Raw genomic sequence first — 24,059 nt, 5'->3', positions numbered from 1 at the left:
ATCCAATTTTTTTTCATGATAATAATCAGGCCCTTTCTCTGAGATGATGCAATGTGTATTAAGAAAATATTGGAAATGAATTATTTCCTAAAAGTTTTTAGTACATTTATATACACACTTATCAAGAAACATCATCTGACTACATTACCCTGGTTTACTATTCCAGCTGTTGTCTAATATTCTGTGGAATATTTCTTTTTAGAGGGATGAGTCTGTGTTTAAATTCTGTTTGATGGGATATGTGCAGGAAATTGCATGTTCAATGCTTCTATTCAAAATCTTACTTAGAGTAGATTTAGGTTTGGAAAATCTGTGCCAGACCTCTCACCAATGCAGATGGGAAACTTTTCCTGGCAAGTGTGGGCGCTTCAGTCTTCTGTGTAGGTAGAATTCAATCTTTCATTTCAAATAAACTTCTAAAATGTATGCTTGCAAAATGCAATCCTCCACATGTAAATTGAGTGTACACCGTACAGTTTTATTTTCACAAATGTGCAAACAGGGAGCTCCAGAATCTAGGCTGCTGTTCGCTGTGTTGCAAAAAGCAGAGGCAGCAGCAAAATGAAATTAGCAAGACTATGTTGTTTGTCAGAACCCTTTAGACAGCAATAAAGCTTTCTAGTATTACCTCATACTCGTACTGCTGCTGGTGCTTAGTCTCAGCTCTGACTTGCCATCTCAGAGTGCAGGTGACATTTTAATTTATATTTGAGTTCAAAACTAAATTTATGAGCACCCGAGAGTTGGACACATTAACACCCAAGAAAATTAAAATGAAAAATCTGAAATGAGTCACAATCATCCAGAACAAACCAAGCAAAATTTTAAGAAATGCTTTTAGACATGTGCAACAGTGACAGTTTTCACTTGAATGCCCTTGAGAAACAGCTGGAAAAGTGGGACAAACAATTTTTTCTTGCCAGGCTACCAAATCTGAAGTCTCAACTTCCTGTAGACAAATGGTGAGAGAGGGGGAAGAGAGAAAACCCTATCTTGCTCTGCACAGAAATAGAAAAGTCCAGGTCTTAGACATGGTCCATAAGAAGAAAGAGCAGTATGGGAGTGTCTAAACTACATGGCTCCGTCGATGGAGCCATGTAGATTAGGCTGATCGGCAGAGGGAAATGAAGCCGCGATTTAAATAATCGCGGCTTCATTTAAATTTAAATGGCTGCCTCGCTCTACCGACCAGCTGATGATCAGCTGTTTGTTGGCAGATTGGGGCAGTTTGGACGCGCCACTGTCGACAAGGAATCCTTTGTCGACCGGCGCAGGTAAACCTCATTTCACGAGACATACCTGCGCCGGTAGACAAAGTCTTTCTTGTCGACAGCGGCGCGTCCAGACTGCCCCGATCTGCCGACAAACAGCTGATCATCAGCTGGTCAGCAGAGTGCGGCACCCATTTAAATTTAAATGAAGCCACGATTATTTAAATCGTGGCTTCATTTCCCTCTGCCAATCAGCCTAATCTACATGGCTCCATCAAGGGAGCCATGTAGTTTAGACACACCCTATGACTGCACAAAGCCTGACTGGGAGAGAAAAAAGAGTTCATCTTTGGTATCTAGTTCTGGCTAGAAAGTTTAGTCTTTCAGCTCAGTGCCGGGAGTGCAACCTTCCAGATTGTATCCCTTTCAGAAATCTGATTTGTCTTGCAAACTCCCAAGTTCCACTTCACTTTCAAACTACTTGCTTACAAAATCAGACATAAAGACACAGAAGTATTATTGTGCATCGCTACTGAAAAATTGTTGACTTCCTCATTTTACTATATAATTATAACAAGTCAATTGGAATATAAATATTGCACTTACATTTCAGTTCATACTATATAGAGCAGTAGCCTCCAAACATTTTACACACAAGATCACTTTTTAAATGTCAGGGCAAGCCAAGATCTACCCCACCCCTTCCTCAAGACCCCACTCCTTGCTTGAGGCCCTGACCTCTCCATTCCCCTTCTCTCCGTCACTTCCTGTCCCTAGCCCTTACTCACTCTCAATGGGTTGAGACAGGAGGGCTGTGTCTACATTGGCACCCTTTTCCGGAAAAGGGATGCTAATGAGACAAGTCGGAATTGCAAATGCCGTGGGGATTTAAATGTCCCCCACGGCATTTGCACGAACATGGCTGCCGCTTTTTTCCGGCTCGGGGCTTTGCTGGAGAAAAGCGCCAGTCTAGATGGGATCTTTCGGAAAATAAAGCCTTTTCCGGAAGATCCCTTATTCATGATTTTTAGAGGAATAAGGGATCTTCCAGAAAAGGCTTTATTTTCTGAAAAATCCCGTCTAGACTAGCGCTTTTCTCCGGCAAAGCCCCGAGACGGAAAAAAGCGGCAGCCATGTTCATGCAAATGCCGCGGGGGATATTTAAATCCCCCGCGGCATTTGCAATTCTGACTTGTCTCATTAGCATCCCTTTTCCGGAAAGGGGTGCCAATGTAGACACAGCCGAGGTGCGGGCTGGGGGGGGGAGGAAGAGGAGGGGATGAGGCATTGGGGTGTGGGAACGGGTGAAAGGTGTGAGCTCTGGGAGGGAATTTGGGTGCAGGAGGAGGTGGAGAAGTGGAAACTTCCTGTCAGGGTGGTTAAACAATGGAATAAATTGCCTAGGGAGGTTGTGGAATCTCCATCTTTGGAGATATTTAAGAGCAGGTTGAATAGACATCTATCAAGGATGATCTAGACAGTGCTTGGTCCTGCCGTGAGGGCAGGGGACTGGACTTGATGACCTCTCGAAGTCCTGTCCAGTTTTAGTGGTCTATGATTCTATGCTGGCTCAGGGAGGAGGCTCCTGGCTGGAAAGTGTTGGGGTCAGGTTGAGGATTAGGGTGTGGAGCAAGCCACAAACTTGTAGATTTGGGGGTGCAGGAGTTTGGGTTGAAGTGTATGAGGGGCTCAGGGCAGGGGAGTTGGATGTATGATGGGCTCAGGGCACAGGTTTGTGGGTGATGCAGGAGTGCTATGGATCAAGACTGGAGATGTGGGGGTGCAGGAGTTTGGAGATGTGAGGGACTCAGGCAGGGGGTTCAAGTGTACAATAGGCTAAGGGTTGGGATGTGGGGGTGTTGTCCAGGAGTGTTATAATGCTCCAGCCAGATGGGGACTTGGCCCCAATTGGGGGCTTGTAAGCCAGGCTTCATTTTTAAATAAAATATTATGTCAAACACAAAACATTGTCTTTATTGATGGGAGGGTGGGGAACCTGTTTTGGATCAGGGGCCACTGACCCACAGAAAAATCGGTCAGAGGCCACACAAGTGAGATGAAAAAAACCAGCCTCTCCAAAAAACCGCAGCCCTCACTGATATGGCCCCAACTGAGACCCCTCCCCTGGCTCTCCAGCCCCATGCTGGTGGGGAGGAGGGGGAGTAGGTAGGACTGAGGTTCAAAGTCTCAGGCCAGATTAACTCTTCTGAGGTTCCAGGGTTAGTGGATTTTGTGGGCCCCTCCCAGACTCTGGGATGGGACCAAAAATGAGGGATCCACTGTGTGGTACAGGGCTGCCAGTGAGTGGGATCGGGATGAGAGTGAAGAATCTGGATGAGAAGTAGGGTACAGGAGCAATCTGGGGGTAGGTGTTTGGCCAGGAGAGAGGGGGCAGGAGCAGGGTGTTCTTAAGTGCTGCGGGCAGGAACAGGATGCTGATGGGGCCTGGCCAGTGGAGAAAGGGCAGGTTGCTGGTGGGTGTCTGGCCAGAGGAAAGGGAGCAGGGCAAGGTGCTTGTGGGTGTATGACCAGAGGATAGGGGCAGGAGTAGGGTACTGGAGGAGGTCTGGGCACAGGGCAGGAGCAGGGTACTGGTGGGTGTCTGGCCAGGGAAGAGGAGGCAGGAGCTGGGTGCTGGTGGGTGTCTGGGCAGGGGACAGGGGGCAAGGGCAGCTCGACCGGTACCCGGAGGGCTTCCAGGGACAAGGATCTCTGGGGCAGGATCTGCAGGCAGTTCTGGAAGAAGCACATGTGCAGCTCCTTTAAGAAATCTAGTCACTCCAAATGCTCCACCGCAGTCTTAATCCCCCCACACTCTTCCTCTCTGGAGCACAGGGGAAGGAAGGGAAGAGAAGAGAAGAAAGCTTGCACACTGCTGTGGGGCAGGGACAAGCAGCACATGCTTCCTGAGAAACTGTCTCAGAGGTTCAGAACTTCTGCCCCCATCCTCCTGCCATAGGAAGCCAGCGGTGGTTCCAATTTTGCGAGGGTCAGGAGACTGTAATGCCAGCATGGACTCCTCATTGGGGGGAAGGGAAGATGCAAAGAAGGGCTGGGAACACTGCATTGAGATTGACTGGCAGTGCCTCCACAATCGACCAGTTGATCACGATCGACTGGTTGGTGACCACTGATATATAGCAATATAAACTAGTCACTGCCTGTCTGAAATTTTACTTTTGTACCAACTTCACTAGTGTTTTTAATGTAGCCTTTTGTAAAAGTAGGCAAATATCTAGGTGAGTGGATATATCCTTTGGTAGACCACTGTGAACCACAGCTAGGAGGGTTTGATAAATTATTGTAAAGCATTGCTGCAGAAGATGACATCTTGAGGGCAGCTACGATACATAACTATTTTTTAAAATCTCATCTTATTTCTAGCAGAGTATTTAAAGAAAAATAAAATAAAATGGAAGGGGAGTACTGTGGGCTTCCCCTTCCCCCTTCACACACACTTAAGTCTCCCTTTTGAGAAACAGAACATGTATTTGTAAGTACTGCCCTCAACGTTTTAAACCATTCCTTCACTGGAAACTGTGTATTACACATAATACGCTATTTCTGCAGCTATTGCATGTATTGTCAGCCAGTAAAGATATAGTATTAAACTCATCTTGAATTCTCATTTTCCACCAGTTAGGGCTCCTTTGACAGGATTTGTGTGAAGTTTGAAAAGTTTTACTGAAAAAGCTCTCTGACAAAGCGAAATTACGGAACGGTTGTTTTTGTAGAATGTGGATGTTGGAGTTAGGAGACCTGATTTCTAATTTTACACAGCTCATGCGCTAGGGGAGGAGGAACTCCCCCTTCACTCGTTTTATCGCTATTTCCAATGAAGCAGAAGCAGGTTCAGTGTTTCCTTGACTCAAGGAACTTCAGATCTCTACTTCATTGTTCCAGTCTAATGAATGGGAATAAAATGCTTCACAGTGTTCTGTGCTATTATTTAGCTGTAATTTACTCCTAAGTGTCATCTAAGAGCCTAAAAGTCTAGAGGGAGTAGCTGTGTTAGTCTGTAACTTTAAAAGCAATGAGTAGTCCTATGGCATCTTAAAGACTAACGAATAAATATATATATAGTATCCTGAGCATTTGTGGGCAGAACACACTTCATCAGATGATCTCGAGACATGACACCTCAAACTCATCTGAGGAAGTGGGTTTTGTCCATGAAAGCTCTTGATAGTATATATATATATATATATATATATATATATATATATATATATATATATTTGTTAGTCTCTAAAGCTACATCTACATTGCACTTTCTTGCACAAGAACATATGCAAATGAGGCACGGTGATGAATATCACTGCACCTCCTTTGCATACTTAATGAGCCACCATTTTACACAAGAGGCTTTTGCGCAAGAAGGAGCAGTCTACACTCATTTTCAGATCTTCTTGCACAAGAAAGCGCAATGTAGACGTAGCCTAAGGGTATGTCTACCCCAGGGCTACGTGTACACTGGCAGCTTCTTGTGCAAGAACTCTTTTGTGGAAGAGTTCTTGTGCAAAAACTCTTCCACAAGAGAGTGTCTACACTGGCATGTGCTTTTGCACAAGAGCATCCATGGCAGTGTAGATGCTCTCTTCCGCAAGAAAGCTCTGATGGCCATTTTAACCATAGTGGCTTCTTGCACAAGAAATTCATGTTGCCTGTCTACACTGGCCTCTTCTAGAAGAGCTCTTGCACAAGAGGGCTTATTCCCGTGAGGGAGTGTCAGAGTTCTCGCACAAGAAGTCCTGATTTTCTACAGAACAACATCAGCTTACTTGCGCAAGAACGCGCGGCCAGTGTAGACAGGAGCCATGTTTTTGCGCAAGAGCGGCTGTTTTCACGTAAGAACGTGCCAGTGTAGACACAGCCCAGAGTTTTGTCAGAAAAGCAGCTGTTTTCCCGACAAAACTTAAGGAATGTCCACACTGCAATTGCGTTCTTCCGCAAGAAAATCAAAAGAACAGAGGGGTTTTTCTGGCATTGGTAATCCTCAATCTACGAGGAAGAAGCCTTTTCCCAAAAGAGCTCTTTCGCAAAAAGGCGTGTGTGGACAGGGAAGAGGGAGTTCTTTCGGAAGAAGAGGAAAGAGGAAAAAGCATAGGTACCCTGGTGGTCATTGCGTCCATAGCAATCACAGCTTACATGCGTCTGGACTCTCTTCCGAAAAAAGCTTCTTCTGAAAAAAGCCTGTAGCCTAAAAGTGCCACAGGACTACCCTTTGTTTTCTAAGAGCCCAGTAAGCTGTGGATGTGATGGTAATACTGCTAGACAATACTGAATGCCTGTGGTTTGGCAAATTCTCAGGTTCCAGGGATGCTGGACTAGAGAGGTTCAACCTATATCCCATATAACACATAATGACATGCAATTGTTAGGACGTTTGTTGGTTCCCCTCTCCCCCCATTTCTGAATCTGTTTCTGTTCCAGCTTCAGTCTGCCGGGCTTGCAGACCTTGCCCGCCTCTTCTAGCATGGGTAATGCAGTGCAGGGACCTGGGGTGGGTTGCAATCGGGGTGCTGGAACAGCGTGTACAGTGGGGGTGCCGAGAGCCACTGAGCTGTGCACCCTGCCTTGCACAGGCTGCACACACGGGAAGCTGGGCGTTGCAGCAGCACGCTCAGTTCTCGCCCCTCCCGGTTGGCACCGCTCCCCGCTGTCCCGACGGGGGGAGGGGCTCTCCCCCGCGGCAGGCTGCGGGTGCGGAGTGTGGCGGTGAGGGGGGTGTCCCGGTTATCAGAGCAGAGGGGGCTCGGGATGGGCCCCAAGCGATTCCCTCCGCGGCAGGACCTCCGGCTGCACCGCCTGGTCGCTAGGAGCGTGACGTCAGCAGCCGAGCCCCGCCCCCCGCCGCCCCACCTCGGCACCGCCAACGCGGGCAAGGCGGCCGAGGCCCGGGTCGCGTTGTCAGGGCAACGGGGACGCGGTCTCAGGCGGCCGGCCTGGGCAAGACGCGCCGCTTCCGGGACACGCGCTGCTCGGCACCTGCACTCCCGGGGGAGGGGGTATCAGTGGGGGAGGGGCTCAGCACCTGCACTCCTAGGGGGGAGGGGGTATCAGTGGGGGAGGGGCTCGGCACCTGCACTCCCGGGGGAGGGGGTATCAGTGGGGGAGGGGCTCGGCACCTGCACTCCCGGGGGAGGGGGTATCAGTGGGGGAGGGGCTCGGCACCTGCACTCCCGGAGGGGGATCAGTGGGGGAGGGGTTCAGCACCTGCACTGGGGGGGGGGGCTAAGTGAGGGTGAGGATCAGCACCTGGACTCGGGGGATACAGTTGGGGGGTGTCTCAGCACCTGGACCCCAAGGGAGACACAGCGGTGGGAGGGGCAGGGGGGACGCGAGACGTGCTCAAAGAGAGGGTTGAGGGGATTCAGTTGAAAGGGGGCATCAGCTACCCTAACTCGAGAGGGTGTGTCTCTGAGCTGTGTGGCTCCTGCTCCTGAGCTCTGGACAGGGGTCTCTGTGCTATGAGGGCAGAGCTAGGGGGCCCACCTGTTGTCTTGTTGTTCAGAATACAAGTCACAAGGAGACGGTTTTTATTGTGTCTTTTGAAATGATTCCATAAAGTTGTTCATTGGGATACCAGAGAGCACTCCATGTAACTTTGTGTGTTGCAGGTTTGCTGGCCTGTCAGTTTGTTTGGTGGGGCAGCCAAGTTGTGGGTTTGGTCATTAATTACTTAGTTCCCTTGACTGAGGGTACTGCACAGTGGATTGGTTTTCTCTCAAGTTATTTTGTGGCAGATACTTTAGTTATTCTACCTTGTAAATTAAAAGGAGGGTCCATGCAGCAGGTGACTGTTGGTTTGCAGGGCTGTGTTCTGCAGCGGGGGGGTTGCTTGGAGGTGAAAGGAAGAGGATCAAGATCATCAGTAGCATCAGCAGAAGCACTAGGGTCTCAGACAAGGACCGGTATAATCAGCAAGACCAGGATGCCTGGGAACACTAGGACTTTGGATCCTCGTTACTTTGTACTAATAAGACCCTTGCCCATCCCCACACAGAAAGGTGCAAAAGTCCAAGCTAGAAGTAGCACAGTTTATAATTGCTGGGAAGCCACAAGAGAACAAATATTTTGGGAGAGCTACCATCGGAGGCACAAGCAACTCACTCAGCATGGGTATTGGACACCCAGCTGGAAACCATACCAGGAGCTTGGAGAGATTCTCTACCTAGAGCCAAAGAAACTCACCCTCCACTATTTGGGACAGCTGCCTCAGGTAGGCTTTCCTCTTCTCATTCCTGGTTTCCATAAAAAACAGAGCATCATCATGTAAGTAAATTGAAGAGTCAATAGTCAATTTCTGCTTAAAGAGCAAAAAGGCAGTGTGAAACATTGTGCCAGCGTATAATTAAGTGTTCTTATATGATCAAATTAATAATCACATCACAGAACATTGGTCAAAAATTAGACCTGAGGAACATGCTTTGACCTTATATTTTGCCATTTGAGAACAGAGAAGTCTTTTAAACTTGGTCTTGGGAATCTTTAATAAGAGCAGTTTCAGTAGAGTGGAGAAATTAGAAAGAAGGTTGGGGAAGAATACAAGAGAAAATTAGGGTAATGGGATTATATAGCATTTTTAAGGAGAGGTAACCTGATCATACTAGAAAACTGCAGTGAATGAGCAAATACAAAATAATTAATGCTGAGGGAAGGATGAGCTAAGAATCAGGAAATGATGGCATCTAGAGGATGGGACAACAGCTTAGAAAATGAGCATATGAGGGACACCTCAGAATTGGAGATGGGAGATGAAACCACCAAACAGTCAAAAGGATGGAGGGTTTGGATTAAGGAGATTTGTTAGAGAGATGGTGTGAAAGTTCTTATGTCAAGTAGGGATAGAAGTTATACAGATTTAAATGTTATAGTGGCATATTTATATTCTGAAATGTGAGTTCACAGAAAGTCTTTTTTGGTTAACTATGATTATTTATATGGTACTGTGACTACCAGTATAACTATCATCTCATTCTGGCCTACTTTGCTGTCACACAGGAACTCTTCCTCTGGTCTCTTTTAGTGTCTGATTTAATCATTGACTTACAATGCCAAAAATATTGTTTGCCTGGTTGCCATGAAATTCAACTGCAAAGTCTTAGTATTTGTTTTCTTCATTGTTGTTGTTTTATTCAAGGAAATCTATAATTTATGGACTTGTTGCTTTTCTTCAAGACAGCAACAACACTACAGTCTGAATTGACCCAGAATGCAGTCACCCCTCCTTCCTCTGTCCTTTTCCTTTCTGTCTTAGCAGTTGTAATGCAAACTGTAGTGACTTTTTGGCTCAGATCTACAAAGGGATTTAGGTATTGCATAATTTTTGAACTGCCTTCTATAATGAATGTACAACTTAAGGTTTTGGATGAAATATTTATAGCTCTAAAGAGAGACTGGTTCCCATACACTATATTTAACTGAATTTCTAACATGCCATCATTTTGAAAGGGATAGACTTTTGGTTCTATAGGTGTGTCGTTGTATAGAAGTTTTGCCAGTATTTTTGCCCATGCCGTATTTTTGCCTTGATGGCATATAACCCCTGAAATGCCCTTCCCTTAGAATCTTAAGTTGGTTCTAGAATCAAGTTTGAACTCTGTTGTTTGAGATTTGAACTAAATGAGCCAGTTAAAATGTGTAATTTCTGTTGAGTAATTTGATCTAGACCAGGAAGGTGCATTGAAAATACTGTTTATAATGGTAGCAGATTAAATTACAGGTTTTCAAGTCCAGTAGGGGGATTTAGTCACTCAAGTCCTGTTCATTTATATGGGTGTTGTGTGCCTAAATGCCCCCTAACATTTGAAATTCTCAATCTTATCTGCTATACATTTGAGAGAGTTTGTCTGTCTGTCTGTCTATAACAGATGAAAACTCCTCCAAAAGGTAAGAGCTAGGACCAGCTTTCTAGAATACAGCTTTCTCTTATAACTTAAAGCAATGTAAGAGTTTGGTTGTGCCAGGAAAATGGGATGTGGCTGGAATGGGATTGTTACTTATAAAACCATACAGAAAAGAGACAGAATCACCAGAGAGGTGAAAGGGGCTGGCTCATGGCACACCCTCCACCTATCCGGAACTGCACCAACCCCGAGCCTTCCATCCCCAGGTACACTTTACGGAGGGTGATTGGGGCTGAAGCTCCCCTTTCTCAGATTCATATGGAGTCATTGGTGGCTGTTCCCCTTGTCAGGAAGTGAAAAGAAAGTGCACAGTTTGCTGCATTCCTCACTCTGGCTGAGGAGTGCTGGGGACAAATGAACCTGGATCTCACCAGCTGTGCCCACTGGAGCTGCAGCAATCATGGGGAGGCACTGCTCAACGGCCACAAGATGCTGCGGTGAGAGAGAGCTGGAATAGTCCTCTCTCTCCAGGGCAGTTTTCATACTGAACCCTTATCCCCTGTTCCATCCCAGAACAATGATTTAAAGGAAATATATACATTTTCATTTTATATTTCAAAACACAAAAATTAATTGCGTTAAGGTCCTGAGCAATGCCAGGTAAATCTTCTAGTTATGTAATAAAACATTTTTTTTATCCCAAAAGGCTACAAATACTGAGGAATTATCATATACGTTATTATTTTGTAATTGAAGCTTTGTCTATACTAACCCCCACTGTTGATCTAATCTACATCACTTCAGCTATGCAAATAGCATAGTTGAAATTAATGTTGATGTTGATGTACTTACTATAACACAGTGGTCCCCAACCTTTCGAGGTTGTCGGGCGCCAGGGGGCGTGGCCGTTCACCCGCCGGGCGCCAGGGGCGGGGACACTTGCACCCCGGGGGCGGCCCCCCCATAGCCGCATGCCCGGGGCCGGCGCTCCCCCCGCCAGCGCCGCGCACCCGGGGCCGGCGCTCCCCCTACCAAGCGCCTCGCGCCCAGGGCCGGCGCTCCCCCCACCAGCACCGCGCGCCCGGGGCTGGCACTCCCCCCGCTATGCGCCATGCGCCCGGGGCCGGTGCTCCCCCCGCCATGTGCCGGTCACCCAGGGCCGCGCTTCCCCTGCCATGCGCCGCACGCCCGGGGCCGGCGCTCCCCCCACCCAGCGCCGCGAGCCCGGGGCCGGCGCTCCCCCCGCCCAGCGCCGCACACCCGGGGCCGGCGCTCCCCCCGCCATACGCCGGGTGCCAGGCCAGCCCCGAGCACCTGGCGGGCGCATGGAAATGCCCCCGCGGGCGCCATGGTGCCCGCGGGCACCGTGTTGGGGACCACGGCTATAACATCTTGTGTTCTGTAAGGTTGGCGGTGGCTGCTCTCCTGGCTAGTATACCAGCTCCTCTTCTCATTCTGGTGAAGAAACTGCATCAACAGGAGAGTATTTGGAAATTTAAGCCAATGTAATAAATTGATGGCCAATGGATAGGTTGCTGCAGCATCGATCTCAGGCATAGTGAAGACAAGCCCTCACTAGGTACCTGATGACTGCAGACTTGAGAACTATACTTTTTAATCACTGTGTGAGTGAGAGCTATTGTCTTCCTACAAGTGAAAAGCGTAATAGCTTTGATTAATGAATTTGCTCCCACAAATTACCATTTGCTTTGGTCATCAAAATAGCCAGAGAATGATGGCGCATAATAATAAAGTCTGTAAACAACAAAACTAAAAAACTTTGTAACTGTCTGGATTTAATAGGACTTCATTTGGTGCTCTCCTGTGAGCTACTATGTATTGACAAACATTACTGTGTAAATTGACTTGTTATGAAGTGATTACATAGGAAGATATGGGCATAGGGTATAATAATCATTAGCTAATTGCACATCTACAGTGTTATTTAAGTGGTAGGTGGTGATGAGTATGATTCTAGTCAATAAATATGTCCAGAAAAGCTATATATTTTCTGCTCATTTCTGATGCATTTCTGCATTATTATTATTTAAAGTACATCTATTATCCCTGGAAACTGTTTTTTGAATATTTTAGCTTTTGGCCTTTTGAAAAATCTGCTCTTTTTTCTTAAATAACTATTTGGAATGTGTTGTCTATCTTCCGATGAAAACTTTAAGGCCATGTCTACACTATAATGTCAACTTCTGAAAATGATTATCCACCTATGTAATTAAATTAGTTTTGCATGACCACACAACACTCCATATGATGGCAGAGCACATCCACAGTTGGTGCTCTTGCATCAACAAAAAAGGCAAAAAACGGTGCAATTTGTCACCAACTGCTGCTTCGTTTTCTGGAAACCAGTGACTTGTAGGAGCAAGCTCACCATCTCTGTCTCGCAGCATGGAGACCAGCCTTCCTGTCCAATATTGTAATGAGCAATGGGAACTAGAGATGTTAAAATGCTTGTAATTAAGTAACCATGTAGCAGCTGAAAATTTCAGTGGTTGCACAGTTACGTGCGGGGTAGTAGGCAGCTCCTTGGGAGCTGGTGCATGCCAGGAGCTGACTTGTAGGCCAGTTCCCCACATATACTAGAAGGCTGCGTGTAACTGTGAACATTCACTGATGAGCCCAGGCTCATTGGTTAACCATGTACATGGTTAAACTTTCACTATGAACTTTCATAGTGAATATAATATGGTTAGTCCTGCCGTATTTCATGAGCTGCAAGTCTGATAATGACTGTGGTGTTTGTAAGGATTCTTTCAACAACAAGCTCAACAGGAGGAGAAATATTGTTGAATGAACCTTAGACTGATTAAAGAATCACCTCTGCTTCCTTTTTGTCAGATTAGACCTCAGTGAGGAAAATATTCCCATGATCATAGCAACCTGCTGTGCTCTGAATAACATTTATGAAGCTGGGGGGAGGTGAGGAGGAATTTTCACAGGAATGGAGTGTTGAGGTGGGTGCTGCTAATTTTGAGCAGCCAGATACTAGGGCTGTTAGAAGGTCTGGACAGGGGAGAGGAGAGTGGAATCAGTGAAGCTCTAAAGGAGCATTTTGACAGTGAAGCCCAGAAATAAGTTTGTCTGTTTAGCTGTATAGTCAGCCATAATTTTCTGGCACTATAGTAATACCCTTGTAATAATTGTGTTGTGTATATTAATTTTACATCGCTCATGCACTAATTGCTACTGTGTATGTATTTCAGCTGTAATCACTATTAGTAGGACGCAAAGATTTCTTATCTTTCTATAAGTTCATTTTTATTCAACAGTGATCTGTTCTGCAAGGCACATGAAAATGAAAAAAAAAACACATTTTCAAATGAGGCTCTTGCAGTTGGGTGTATATCCAGCTGTCATTGTGATAAATGTCACTAGGATGGAGTGCATGAGGTTCTGAGATAGCACGGGAATGTGTAAGGAATGTGGGAAGGAGGATTATGGGGAGGGTATGGAAGGCAGTCCTGTATGGGCAGCAAGGGGATGCAAACATAGACGTTCAGTCAGGGACATTTGTGTGTCTGTCTGGTCCCATAGCTGCTATATCATCCACTTCCACTCCTGCTTCCTCTTCTGGTTATTCATATGTAGAATAGCCTCTTTCTCTGATAGCAATCAGAAGCATCAGAAGATTAGGGCACCTCCCAGAACATGTGTTCCTTACGCCTCCTGTTTCGTCTCCTTATGTGATGAATCTGTTAAGACGATGTGCAGAAGGAGACTATTAAGGGCAGTGTTTCTCAACCTTTTTTTAATAATATATCTCTTTTAAAAAACTATAAGTACCCCTAGTACCTACAGTTTTCAGAAACACAATTTTTTTCTATCATTGCAACACATTTGTTTAAACAACTTAATCGTAGTCGGGCGGGCGATGGAATTTTTTGGTGTAAAAAGTATAAAAATAATAAAGCACTGGAAAACTTAAAACAAAAATTCAGTTTTCTCCAAATTTCAATTGTATTGACGTACCCCCCCAGACTTCACTCGAGTACCCCTAAGGGTACCCGTACCACTGGTTGAGAAACGCTGATCAGGGCATAGATGCTAAAGAAGCAACAGAGGCACTATTATTAATGTACTCACTGCCTTGATTCAAAGAAGTTGGAAACACCACTTTCCCTTGACAGGCACATAGTATGGTGAGAACCCCAGTCATCATGAGTTAGGCCTGGAAAGGAGAAGGGTCAAGAAGGGACTCAGAGGAGGGTTTCCACAGGGGTATCACTGCCAGCACCTAGAGCTTCTATTCTGAATACAGGCAGTCCCCGAGTACGCACTTACAAATGGGGCTTTCTTACTCCGGAGCTCGCAGGCAGCGGGACTGGCCAGAGCGCAGCGGTCCCGCCACCTCGACCTACGGGGCAAGAAAAGCTGCTCTGGGTGCCCCTGGTCTGCTGGGGACCGTCTCCAGCAGACCAAGGACACCTGGAGCAGAGGCGGAGGGGTCTCGCGCCTCTGAGGCTTTGCTCTGGCTGCGCCCCCCCCCCCCAGCAGACCAGGGACATGGGGAGCAAAGCCGCAGCGGTGGGGTGCCGCGCCTCTGAGGCTTTGCCAGAGCAAAGCCTCAGAGGCACGGCACCCCGCCGCTGCTGCGGCTTTGCTCCCGGTGCCCCTGGTCTGCTGGAGACGGTCCCCAGCAGACCAGGGGCACCGGGAGCAAAGCCGCAGCCGTGGCGGGGTGCCACGCTTCTGAGGCTTTGCTCTGGCAAAGCCTCAGATGCGCGGCACCCCACCACTGCGGCTTTGCTCCCCATGTCCCTGGTCTGCTGGGGGGGGCGCAGCTAGTGCGCCCTCCCCCCCAGCAGACCAGGCTTTTGTTGTGGACCCTGGGGCAGAGCAGCTGGGGTGCTGCCGGTTGGTCCCGCAGCGCCACTCTGGGCACTACTGGACCAACCCGGCAGCACCCCAGCTGCTCTGCCCCAGGCATCCTGATTCAGCCACTGCTGGTCAGTTTCAGCAGCGGCTGAATCAGGACGCCTGGGGCAGAGCAGCTGGGGTGCTGCTGGGTTAGTCCAGTAGCGCCGAGGAGTGGCGCTACTGGAGCAACCCAGCAGCACCCAAGTCAGCCGCTGCTGAAACTGACCAGCGCTGACTACAGGAAGCCCGAGGCAGAGTTGCTCTGCCCCGGGCTTCCTGGAGTCAGCCGCTGATCAGTTTCAGCAGCAGCTGACTTGGGGACGCTTGGGGTTCTTAAGTTGAATCTGTATGTAAGTCAGAACTGGCGGTCAGTTTCAGCAGCGGCTGAATCTGGATGCCAGTTCCGACTTACATACAGATTCAACTTAAGAACAAACCTACAGACCCTATCTTGTACATAACCCGGGGACTGCCTGTACTGGCATTGTTTTCCACAGGCAAATGTGATAGCAGCTGATATCGTGCTCATGAGGATGCAAGGGAGAAACTTGTGATTGTGTATAGCTACAGATCGGGTCTGTACACTACTCACCAATAAACCACTTTGTTGCCTGCAGAAATAATAAGTTTCCTACAGGAGAAGATAGAAGGCAACCCTCTCAGGAAACCTGTGGCAGATCAAATTGCAGAGTACCTCTAGGAAAGTTTCCTAGTGATCTCCATGGAGGATTCCTGGGACATCTTGATGTGTATCAGCAAACTTTACCTCAGGGTCCCCTCTAGCTAGCTGCACAGGGGAATGAGAAGCAAATACAAACTGTGACTGAGTTGGTTATTTCAATCCTTCCAAACCTGATTTAAAAAATACCTCTCCCTCATGTATCTCTGCAGTATTAAAGCACAATGAGTATCTCCTGGAGCTCCCCTCTCCTGCATCAGGTGTGCCAGAGCCAAAGTGCTGGGACTAGCTAGACCCCTGTGAAGTTGTTAAGAGATCCTGGTTCACCATGCCACTAGTGTCCCTGTTGCATGTCCCCTATCCTCCTCCACGTCCTCTTCCTCATCCACCACATCATCTTTGGGGTTCAGGCCACAGGCCCCTGTCTCCAGCTCACCGTAAGTATTTATGGGACTCTTAGCCATGGAAGTGGAGTCACCATGGAGGATGACATGCAGCTCCTTGTAGAAGCAACATCTCTTTGGTGACACACCAGAGCGATAATTGGCTTCCTTTGCCTTCTGGTACACCTGTCTCAGCTCCTTGATTTTGACATAACACTGCTGTATGTCTGTGTCATGCCCATTCTCCTCCATTCCATAAGCAATCTCTCTATGGTACCAAAGTACTTGTGGCTTGAGTGGAGCTGTGATTGCATAGCCTGTTCTCTCCACAGAGACAGCAGATCCAACAACTAACTCCATTGTACTTCAGGCAGGAGCATGTATGTTTCAGGGAGCCAGCATGGTTAGCTGGTAGATATAACATGAACACTCCATAATGTGCTAGGAGGAAGAATTTCAAAAATTCCTGGAGCTTTAAAGTAGGGTGGGTACGCACCTGTATACCTGACTGCATGGCAGCATAATTCAAACTGGTGACCAGAGCAGGCAGTATGGGTAATGTAGGACATGTCCTGGAAGTTATTTAGAGTGACATACACAGTCCCTGGTATCTACACTGACACTGTGTCACTCAACTGCGTTACCATAAGCATAGGCACTAATTTCATGGATGCTTCCCCTGTGGAGCAGCACTCACAGAGAAAAAATAGAAGGTGCTGAGCACTCACCAGCAGCTTAGCTTCCCCTTTCTGTCCCACCCTCCTCCCCCCCACCCAGTGCCTCCTACCACTGGGAAACATCTGTTTGCAGAGTAGAGAGGTTCTGGGAGGAAAGAGGAGGAGTGAGGATGTGATGCACTTTGGGGAGGGTGTGCAAAGAGGCATGGGGGAAACAGTGGAGTGGAATGTGGTCTGCTCTGCGGTGGATCACCCCATGGTTAGAGCAGAAGTTGGTGCCTATGACCATAGGCGTTGTGCCATTTGCTGGGGTGTTAGCATAGCAGGAGAGGTAAATTGGCAAGAAGAGCACTGCAAAGTGTATTCCTTTGGCTCCAATATACATTGTCTTATGCTGACTTAAGGCCTAAGTAAACCCAGCCAATCAGACTAAAGATTCTGTGATCAACCGGAACAAAATGAACACTTCCAAGCCACAACCAGTATTAGTCCATTGTAGATGGAACTTAAAAAATTTTAGTATTTGGGTTTAGAAGACTTGGGGAGCATGCTTCCATCTACAGGCAGTCCCCGGGTTATGTACAAGATAGGGACTGTAGGTTTGTACTTAAGTCGGAACTGGCATCCAGATTCAGCTGCTGCCGAAACTGACCAGCGGCTGACTACAGGAAGCCCGAGGCAGAGTTTCTCTGCCCCGGGCTTCCTGGAATCAGCCGCTGATCAGTTTCAACAGCAGCTGAATCTGGATGCCTGGGACAGAGCAGCTGGGGTGCTGCCGGGTACGTCCCCACAGCACCGCACCTCGGCGCTGCGGGGACCAACCCGGCAGCACCCCAGCTGCTCTACCCCAGGTGTCCCCAAGTCAGCTGCTGCTGAAACTGATCAGCGGCTGATTCCAGGAAGCCCGGGGCAGAGAAACTCTTCTTCGGGCTTCCTGTAGTCAGCTGCTGGTCAGTTTCGGCAGCGGCTGACTTGAGGACGCCTGGGGCAGAGCAGCTGGGGTGCTGCTGGGTTGGTTCAGTAACTCCACTCTTAGGCGCTACTGGACCAACCCAGCAGCACCCCAGCTGCTCTGCCCCAGGCATCCTGATTCAGCCGCTGCTGAAACTGACCATCAGTGGCTGAATCAGGACGCCTGGGGCAGAGCAGCTGGGGTGCTGCCGGGTTGGTCCAGTAGCGCCGAGGTGCGGCGCTGCGCGACCAACCGGCAGCGCCCCAGCTGCTCTACCACAGGCGTCCGCGAGAAAAGCCTGGTCTGCTGTGGGGAGGGGTGCACTAGCAGCGTCCCCTCTCCCCCGCCCCCAGCAGACCATGGAGACGCGGGCGGCGGGACCGAGACGCGCCGCGGTCCTGCCGCCCGGTTCCTCCGCGGCTTTGCTCCGTGTCTCCCTGGTCTGCCCCCCGCCCAGCAGACCAGGGAGACACAGAGCAAAGCCGCGGAGGACCCGGGCGGCGGGACCGCGGCGTGTCTGGGCGGTCCCGCCGCCCGCTTCCTCCATAGCTTTACTCTGCGTCTTCCCCTCCCAGCAGACCAGGGAGACGCGGAGCAGCTTTTCTCGCCCCGGAGGACGCGGGCGGTGGGACCGCAGCACGTCTGGGCGGTCCCGCCGCCCGCATCCTCCGGGGCAAGAAAAGCCCCGTTCATAAGTACGGATCCGACGCTAGTCAGATCCACGTAACTCGGGGACTGCCTGTAATCCACTAAAATTTTATTATCTGAGGGCAATTGGATGGCCCAACATTGCATGAGCCTTTGATGTCTGCAGGAATTAAGATGTCCTGGCATTCCAATTCCATAATGTCCGCATTTTTTAGTGTGACCTACCCATGCCCGCTTTGTACCTCTATCCCTAGTTTTTGCTCCCAATCCATTCTATCTGTATTTAGGAAACCAAATGGGCCTTTATCCCTTCCAAAACTTCTCTCCTTTATACCATTGTGCACCACCACTGATTTAAGTCTGTATCTGAACGGCATGATTGAACCCTTTAAAAGCACCTACTACATAAAATTTGAAGTAACTTGATTTAGTTTTAGGTGTTGTTTCTCTTCCTCTCTCAAAATGTTGGGCACACTCTTAAGCAGACAGTGCTGATTCATTGAAAGTCAAGGAATGTCACTTTCCAGACAGCATTTTTGATTTCCTAAGTGTCCAGAGCAGTATGTGAAAGGTCTTTTTGTGATTTGTTGATGTAAAAGTGCATGATGATAGTAGACACCCTTTTATCATCTTCATATAGTTTCCTTTTCATTAATTGCTGTAAAAAATCCATTTGCAAAACCTTTGGGGTAGCTTGTTGACTTTTTACATGAAAGAAAGGTGGCCTTTCTGACCAAGCCCAAAACAATCCAATTCCACAGAATTTGCAGTATCATTAATGTCCCTGCCTACTCTGTACTTGTGATAAGAGTATGTTCTGTAATTGTGTGCGTTAGGTAAATAGGTCACTAGATAAGATTGATAACAGTGTCAGCAATGAAATGTTTTCAACTAGCACTACAGAATAAAACTGAGCAATTTATTTGGATAGAAATTACACTGGTGTTACTCATATTGCTATAGTTAGGGATTTGCCAGTTTCCATTATGAAATCTTTTTTGCCCAGTGAACAAAAAAGAAGGGACAAATTATGGCCATTCCTGCCTGAGTGTGCAGGGAAATAATGCAATGAGCCTTTTCCCTCTCAGTTCACCCTCTCAGGGGACAGTCAGAATTCAATTGCCACCCTGCAGAGCTCAGGAAAAAGAAGGTGGATATTGTATTGCCAGAGAAGGCAGATTTAACTGGTAGGGAGTGCTACCATTGACTTCTAAAAGTAAGAAAGTGTTTGTGTCTCCCTACACCTCTCCCCAGCTCCTACAAGGTATTATGGCTTAGACAGACTTAAAAGTCCAAAATGCAAATAAATATTTAAGACATTTTTTTCCTTTATATGCACACAATATATTTCTTCATAGGAAGTCTGAGAAAGTTCACTGTACAGGCAGTCCCCGAGTTACGCGGATCCGACTTATGTCGGATCCGCAGTTACGAACGGGGCTTTTCTCGCCCCGGAGGACGGGAGCGGCGGGACGCCCAGATGAGCCGCGGTCCCGCCGCCCGCGTTCTCCGGGGTGAGAAAAGCTGCTCCCCATCTCCTTGGTCTGCTGGTCAGACCAGGGAGACACAGAGCAAAGCCGCGGAGGACACCCACAGCGGGACAGTCCAGACGCGCCTCGGCTGTCCCGCTGCAGGCGTCCTCTGAGGCTTTGCTCCCTGTCTCCCTGGTCTGACCAGCAGACCAGGGAGATGGGGAGCAAAGCCTCGGAGGACGCCCGCAGCGGGACAGCCGCGACGCGCCTGGACTGTCCCACTGCGGGCGTCCTCTGCGGCTTTGCTCCGCGTCTCCCTGGTCTGCTGGGGGGGGGGCAGCTAGTGCCCCCTACCCCCCAGCAGACCAGGCTTTTCTGCCCACGACGCCTGGGGTAGAGCAGCTGGGGCGCTGCTGGGTTGGTCCCTCAGCGCCGCTCCTCGGCGCTACTGGACCAACCCAGCAGCACCCCAGCTGCTCTACCCCAGGCATCCTGATTCAGCCGCTGCTGGTCAGTTTCAGCAGCGGCTGAATCAGGCCGCCTGGGGCAGAGCAGCTTGGGTGCTGCTGGGTTGCTCCAGTAGTGCCGAGGAGCAGCGCTACTGGAGCAACCCAGCAGCACCCCAGCTGCTCTGCCCCAGGCGTCCCCAAGTCAGCCGCTGCTGAAACTGACCAGCGCTGACTACAGGAAGCCCGAGGCAGAGTTGCTCTGTCCCCGGCTTCCTGGAATCAGCCGCTGATCAGTTTCAGCAGCAGCTGACTTGGGGATGCCTGGGGTTCTTAAGTTGAATCTGTATGTAAGTCAGAACTGGCATCCAGATTCAGCCGCTGTTGAAACTGATCAGTTTCAGCAGCGGCTGAATCTGGACGCCAGTTCCGACTTACATACAGATTCAACTTAAGAACAAACCTACAGTCCCTATCTTGTACCGAACCCGGGGACTGCCTGTATATGCTGATCAGTTCGAGTCAGTATGGCTGCAATCATAATACCTGAAAATGTCTTTTAGTTTAAAAAAATCTGTATTTTAAAAGATAGATTTAAAAGAGTAAATTGAATTTGTTAATAGTTTAATACATCAATGGAAAAGAAGTGATTTATATGTATATTCACATTCAGGTTCAAATGAAAAACATGGCACTTATTAAAGGGAATGAATCTACCAAGTTCAGACAAGTTCTGCTTTACACTCAAGTATCGTTATATACCATGTAACATTTTATAATGTAAGGCCCCTTCTTGCAATGTGCTGGTGCCTCCTGTTTAATGATGAGTGCTAACAGCCCATTGAAATCTGTGGGAATTGATGACATTCATCCAATTAAGTAGTAGTTTTTGGAGAAATTTAATCAATATGAAATTTTATTTTAATTCAGTCAGCTCTACTAACAAGGTGGCAGGCTTTACAAGGCAAAAGGCTACATCTTTATAAATATTTTTTTACATTATTTTTCTCTTAAAGAGATATAGTAACTAAATAAGGGTACGTCTACACTACAGCGCTAATTCGAACTAACTTAGTTAATTCGAACTAAGCTAATTCGAACTAACGTGTCTAGAACTAAAAACTAGTTCGAATTAGCGTTTTGCTAATTCGAACTAGCATGTCCACATTAAGTGGACCCTGAACCGGGCTTAAGGATGGCCGGAAGAAGTGCCGGCAGGGCATCAGAGGAGGACTTAGAGCGTGGAGATGCTGTCTCAGGCTAGTTGAGGGCTACGCTTAAAGGGCCCCGACCCCCACCCCGGACAGACAGTTCTCAGGGGTGCCCCGCTTGCAAAGCAGTCCTGGCTTGGAGTGCCCGGACTACCCACACTGGGCACATCACACCACTCGGCCATCAGACCGGCTGCACTTGCTGCAGGCTGCCATCTGGGGAGAGGGGACAATTGGGGGGCTGCAGGAGAGCTTCCACCTCTAGAAGTCCGCAGAGCCAGCCCAGTCCTCCCCATCGGGGGCTCGTACCCCATTCCTCCCTCACCTCCTTCCACTTACCCTTCCCTAGCCCCTTTTCTTGATGTACAAAATAAAGGACAATTGTGTTAAAAAATGGAATCTGTCTTTATTAATCAAAACTGGAGGAGACTGGGAAAAGGAGGTGGGAGAGGGGAAGAGAGAGGCTGGGAGAGGGGAGGGCAACTACAGTGATCAGGGGTTGGGAACAGGTCCCATATGAAGAGAGGCTAAAGAGACTGGGACTTTTCAGCTTAGAAAAGAGGAGATGGAGGGGGGACAGGATAGAGGTCTCTAAAAGCAGGAGTGGGGTGGAGAGGATGCATACAGAAAAGTTCTTCATTAGTTCCCATAAAGAAGGACTAGAGGGCACCAAAGGAAAGGAATGGGTAGCAGGCTTCAAACTAGTAACAGAATGTTGTTCTTCACAAAGCAAAGAGTCAACCTGTGGAAGTCCTTGCTGCAGGAGGCTGTGAAGGCTAGAACTAGAACAGAGTTTAAAGGGACGTGAGATCAAGTCATGGAGGTTGAGTCCATGGAGTGCTATTAGCTAGGGGTGTCCCTGCCCAAGGTTTGTGGAAGGCTGGAGAGGGATGGCACGAGACAAATAGCTTGGTCACTGTCTTCGGTCCATCTCCTCCGGGGTCCCTAGGCTTGGCCGCTGTTGGCAGACAGGCTACTGGGCTAGATGGACCTTTGGTCTGACCCAGTACGGCCATTGTAAGCTCAGGACTCAGGGTCGGGGGTCTCAGTGGACCCCCTTGATTTTCATGCACACCTGCTCCTGGGTGGCCAGGCTGGCAGCTCTCCTGCCCTAGCTGGCCACTTTCCTGTGCCTAGTGCGGAGATCGTGGACGAGGTCCACGATGTCCACACTAGCCCAGGCGGGTGCCCGCCTCTTGCGGTCCCGGGCAAGCTCTCGGGAGCCGCCAGCCTGGTCCTGGGAAGAGGGGGAGGGCTGGGGGGCATCGGGAGGGTGGCTCGAGCCATGCCAGGTGCAGGGTCTGCTGGCTGGGTGCTGGCTGGCTTGCACCTGGCACGGGCACCGTAGGCAGCCTGTGCCTCTTTAAGGGGCCTGGGGCCGGGAGGGGGGCAGACGAGTTTCCCTGGTGTTGGCCAGAGTGGCCACCAGGGAAACTTGGGGAGGGCTAGCCTCCCACTATTTTGAATTAAGGGTCTACACAGCCCTTAATTCGAATTAGTAAGTTCGAACTAGGCTTAGTTCTCGTGGAATGAGGATTACCTAGTTCGAACTAAGCGCTCCGTTAGTTCGAATTAAGTTCGAACTAATGGAGCGCTAGTCTAGCGCCTATGAAAGTTAGTTCAAACTAACTTTGTAGTGTAGACATACCCTAAGAGAGAGATAAAGTTGACATGGGCATAGATTTGGAAAGCCACGTTACTCACAATGGCAAAGCACTAATTGAAAGGGTTATTTAGATCATTCCAAATACATTCAATGTTCATACAAACATATGCCATTGGTGGTTATGAAGCTTGTGCTAAAGATTGATGGCCTAACTTTCACAAGTTACTTTTCTGTCATTGAATAGAACAGCTGCTTGTTCACATGTTCTTAGAAGGAGAAAAAAATATGTAATTTCTCCGATTAACGTCAAAAGAAAAAAATAGAACAGTTTAAATGTTATAAACTAAAAATAAAGCAAATTTGCAGGGGCACAATATCAGAAAATCCCAGCCACAATAACCACAAGAATTCTCTAAAAAACTCTAAATTGGGCATCCTCATATACCCATTTAAATTATACAGAAGGTAATACCAAGGCTATTAAAGTCTTTCAAACATTTCTTGATGTACATCCAGCCATGTCTCTCTGGGGCATAATATGCAGTACCCTTTAATTTACATAGTAAGCAGTGAAATATCTCTTATGATGCGATACTATGAACTCTGAAATTATAATCACAGAGTAATCATGTTTGCTCAGCTCTTTTGTTTTACATTATCTGTAACTAATATCATATGTTGATAACCAGCTGATACACTCTAAAGCCATTTGATAAATTGCATGTATCAAATCACTGACAGTCTCAACTGCACTTTGTCAGCCTTTTTTCCTGCTTTCTCCTGCTTTTGTACAAACATCTGAGCGTGTACAAACAACTTCCATTTTTAAAAGCAAAACAAAGCACCACAACAACAATTCACCAGTGAAATGTTTCCTCCTTTCCTCAAAATGAGGAATTTGCCTTAAAAACTGCATTGTTCTCAGATTATTTATTTGTCCTGGCCCTGTGACAGGTTTAAGGCACAGTGTCTTGTAGCCCATCAGGATTAGCAGCAAAAGCTATACATAATGAAATCGCCTTTTTCCTAGAGTAGGTGCTTTGTGGTTTG

General features: G+C 48.1%; 1 protein-coding gene across 2 annotated transcripts in view; it reads left to right on the top strand.

The window, feature by feature from the left end:
- The first annotated feature begins 7,448 nt into the window (after positions 1 to 7,448).
- The window catches only part of CCDC60 (coiled-coil domain containing 60), a 205,420-nt gene continuing 188,809 nt past the window's right edge, over positions 7,449 to 24,059 (top strand). For both annotated transcript variants that reach the window (XM_075898140.2, XM_075898139.2), the window contains exon 1: positions 7,449 to 8,433. In XM_075898140.2, coding sequence (XP_075754255.2) covers positions 7,999 to 8,433 — 435 coding nt within the window. In that variant the 5' untranslated portion in view covers positions 7,449 to 7,998. The remainder of the gene's footprint in view (positions 8,434 to 24,059) is intronic.

The sequence above is a fragment of the Pelodiscus sinensis genome, chromosome Z, assembly GCF_052426305.1.
Source record: "Pelodiscus sinensis isolate ZL-2025 chromosome Z, ASM5242630v1, whole genome shotgun sequence".
Classification (NCBI taxonomy): Eukaryota; Metazoa; Chordata; order Testudines; family Trionychidae; genus Pelodiscus; species Pelodiscus sinensis.
Note: the sequence above shows the minus strand (reverse complement) of the source record. Positions and strands in the feature narration are given on the sequence as shown.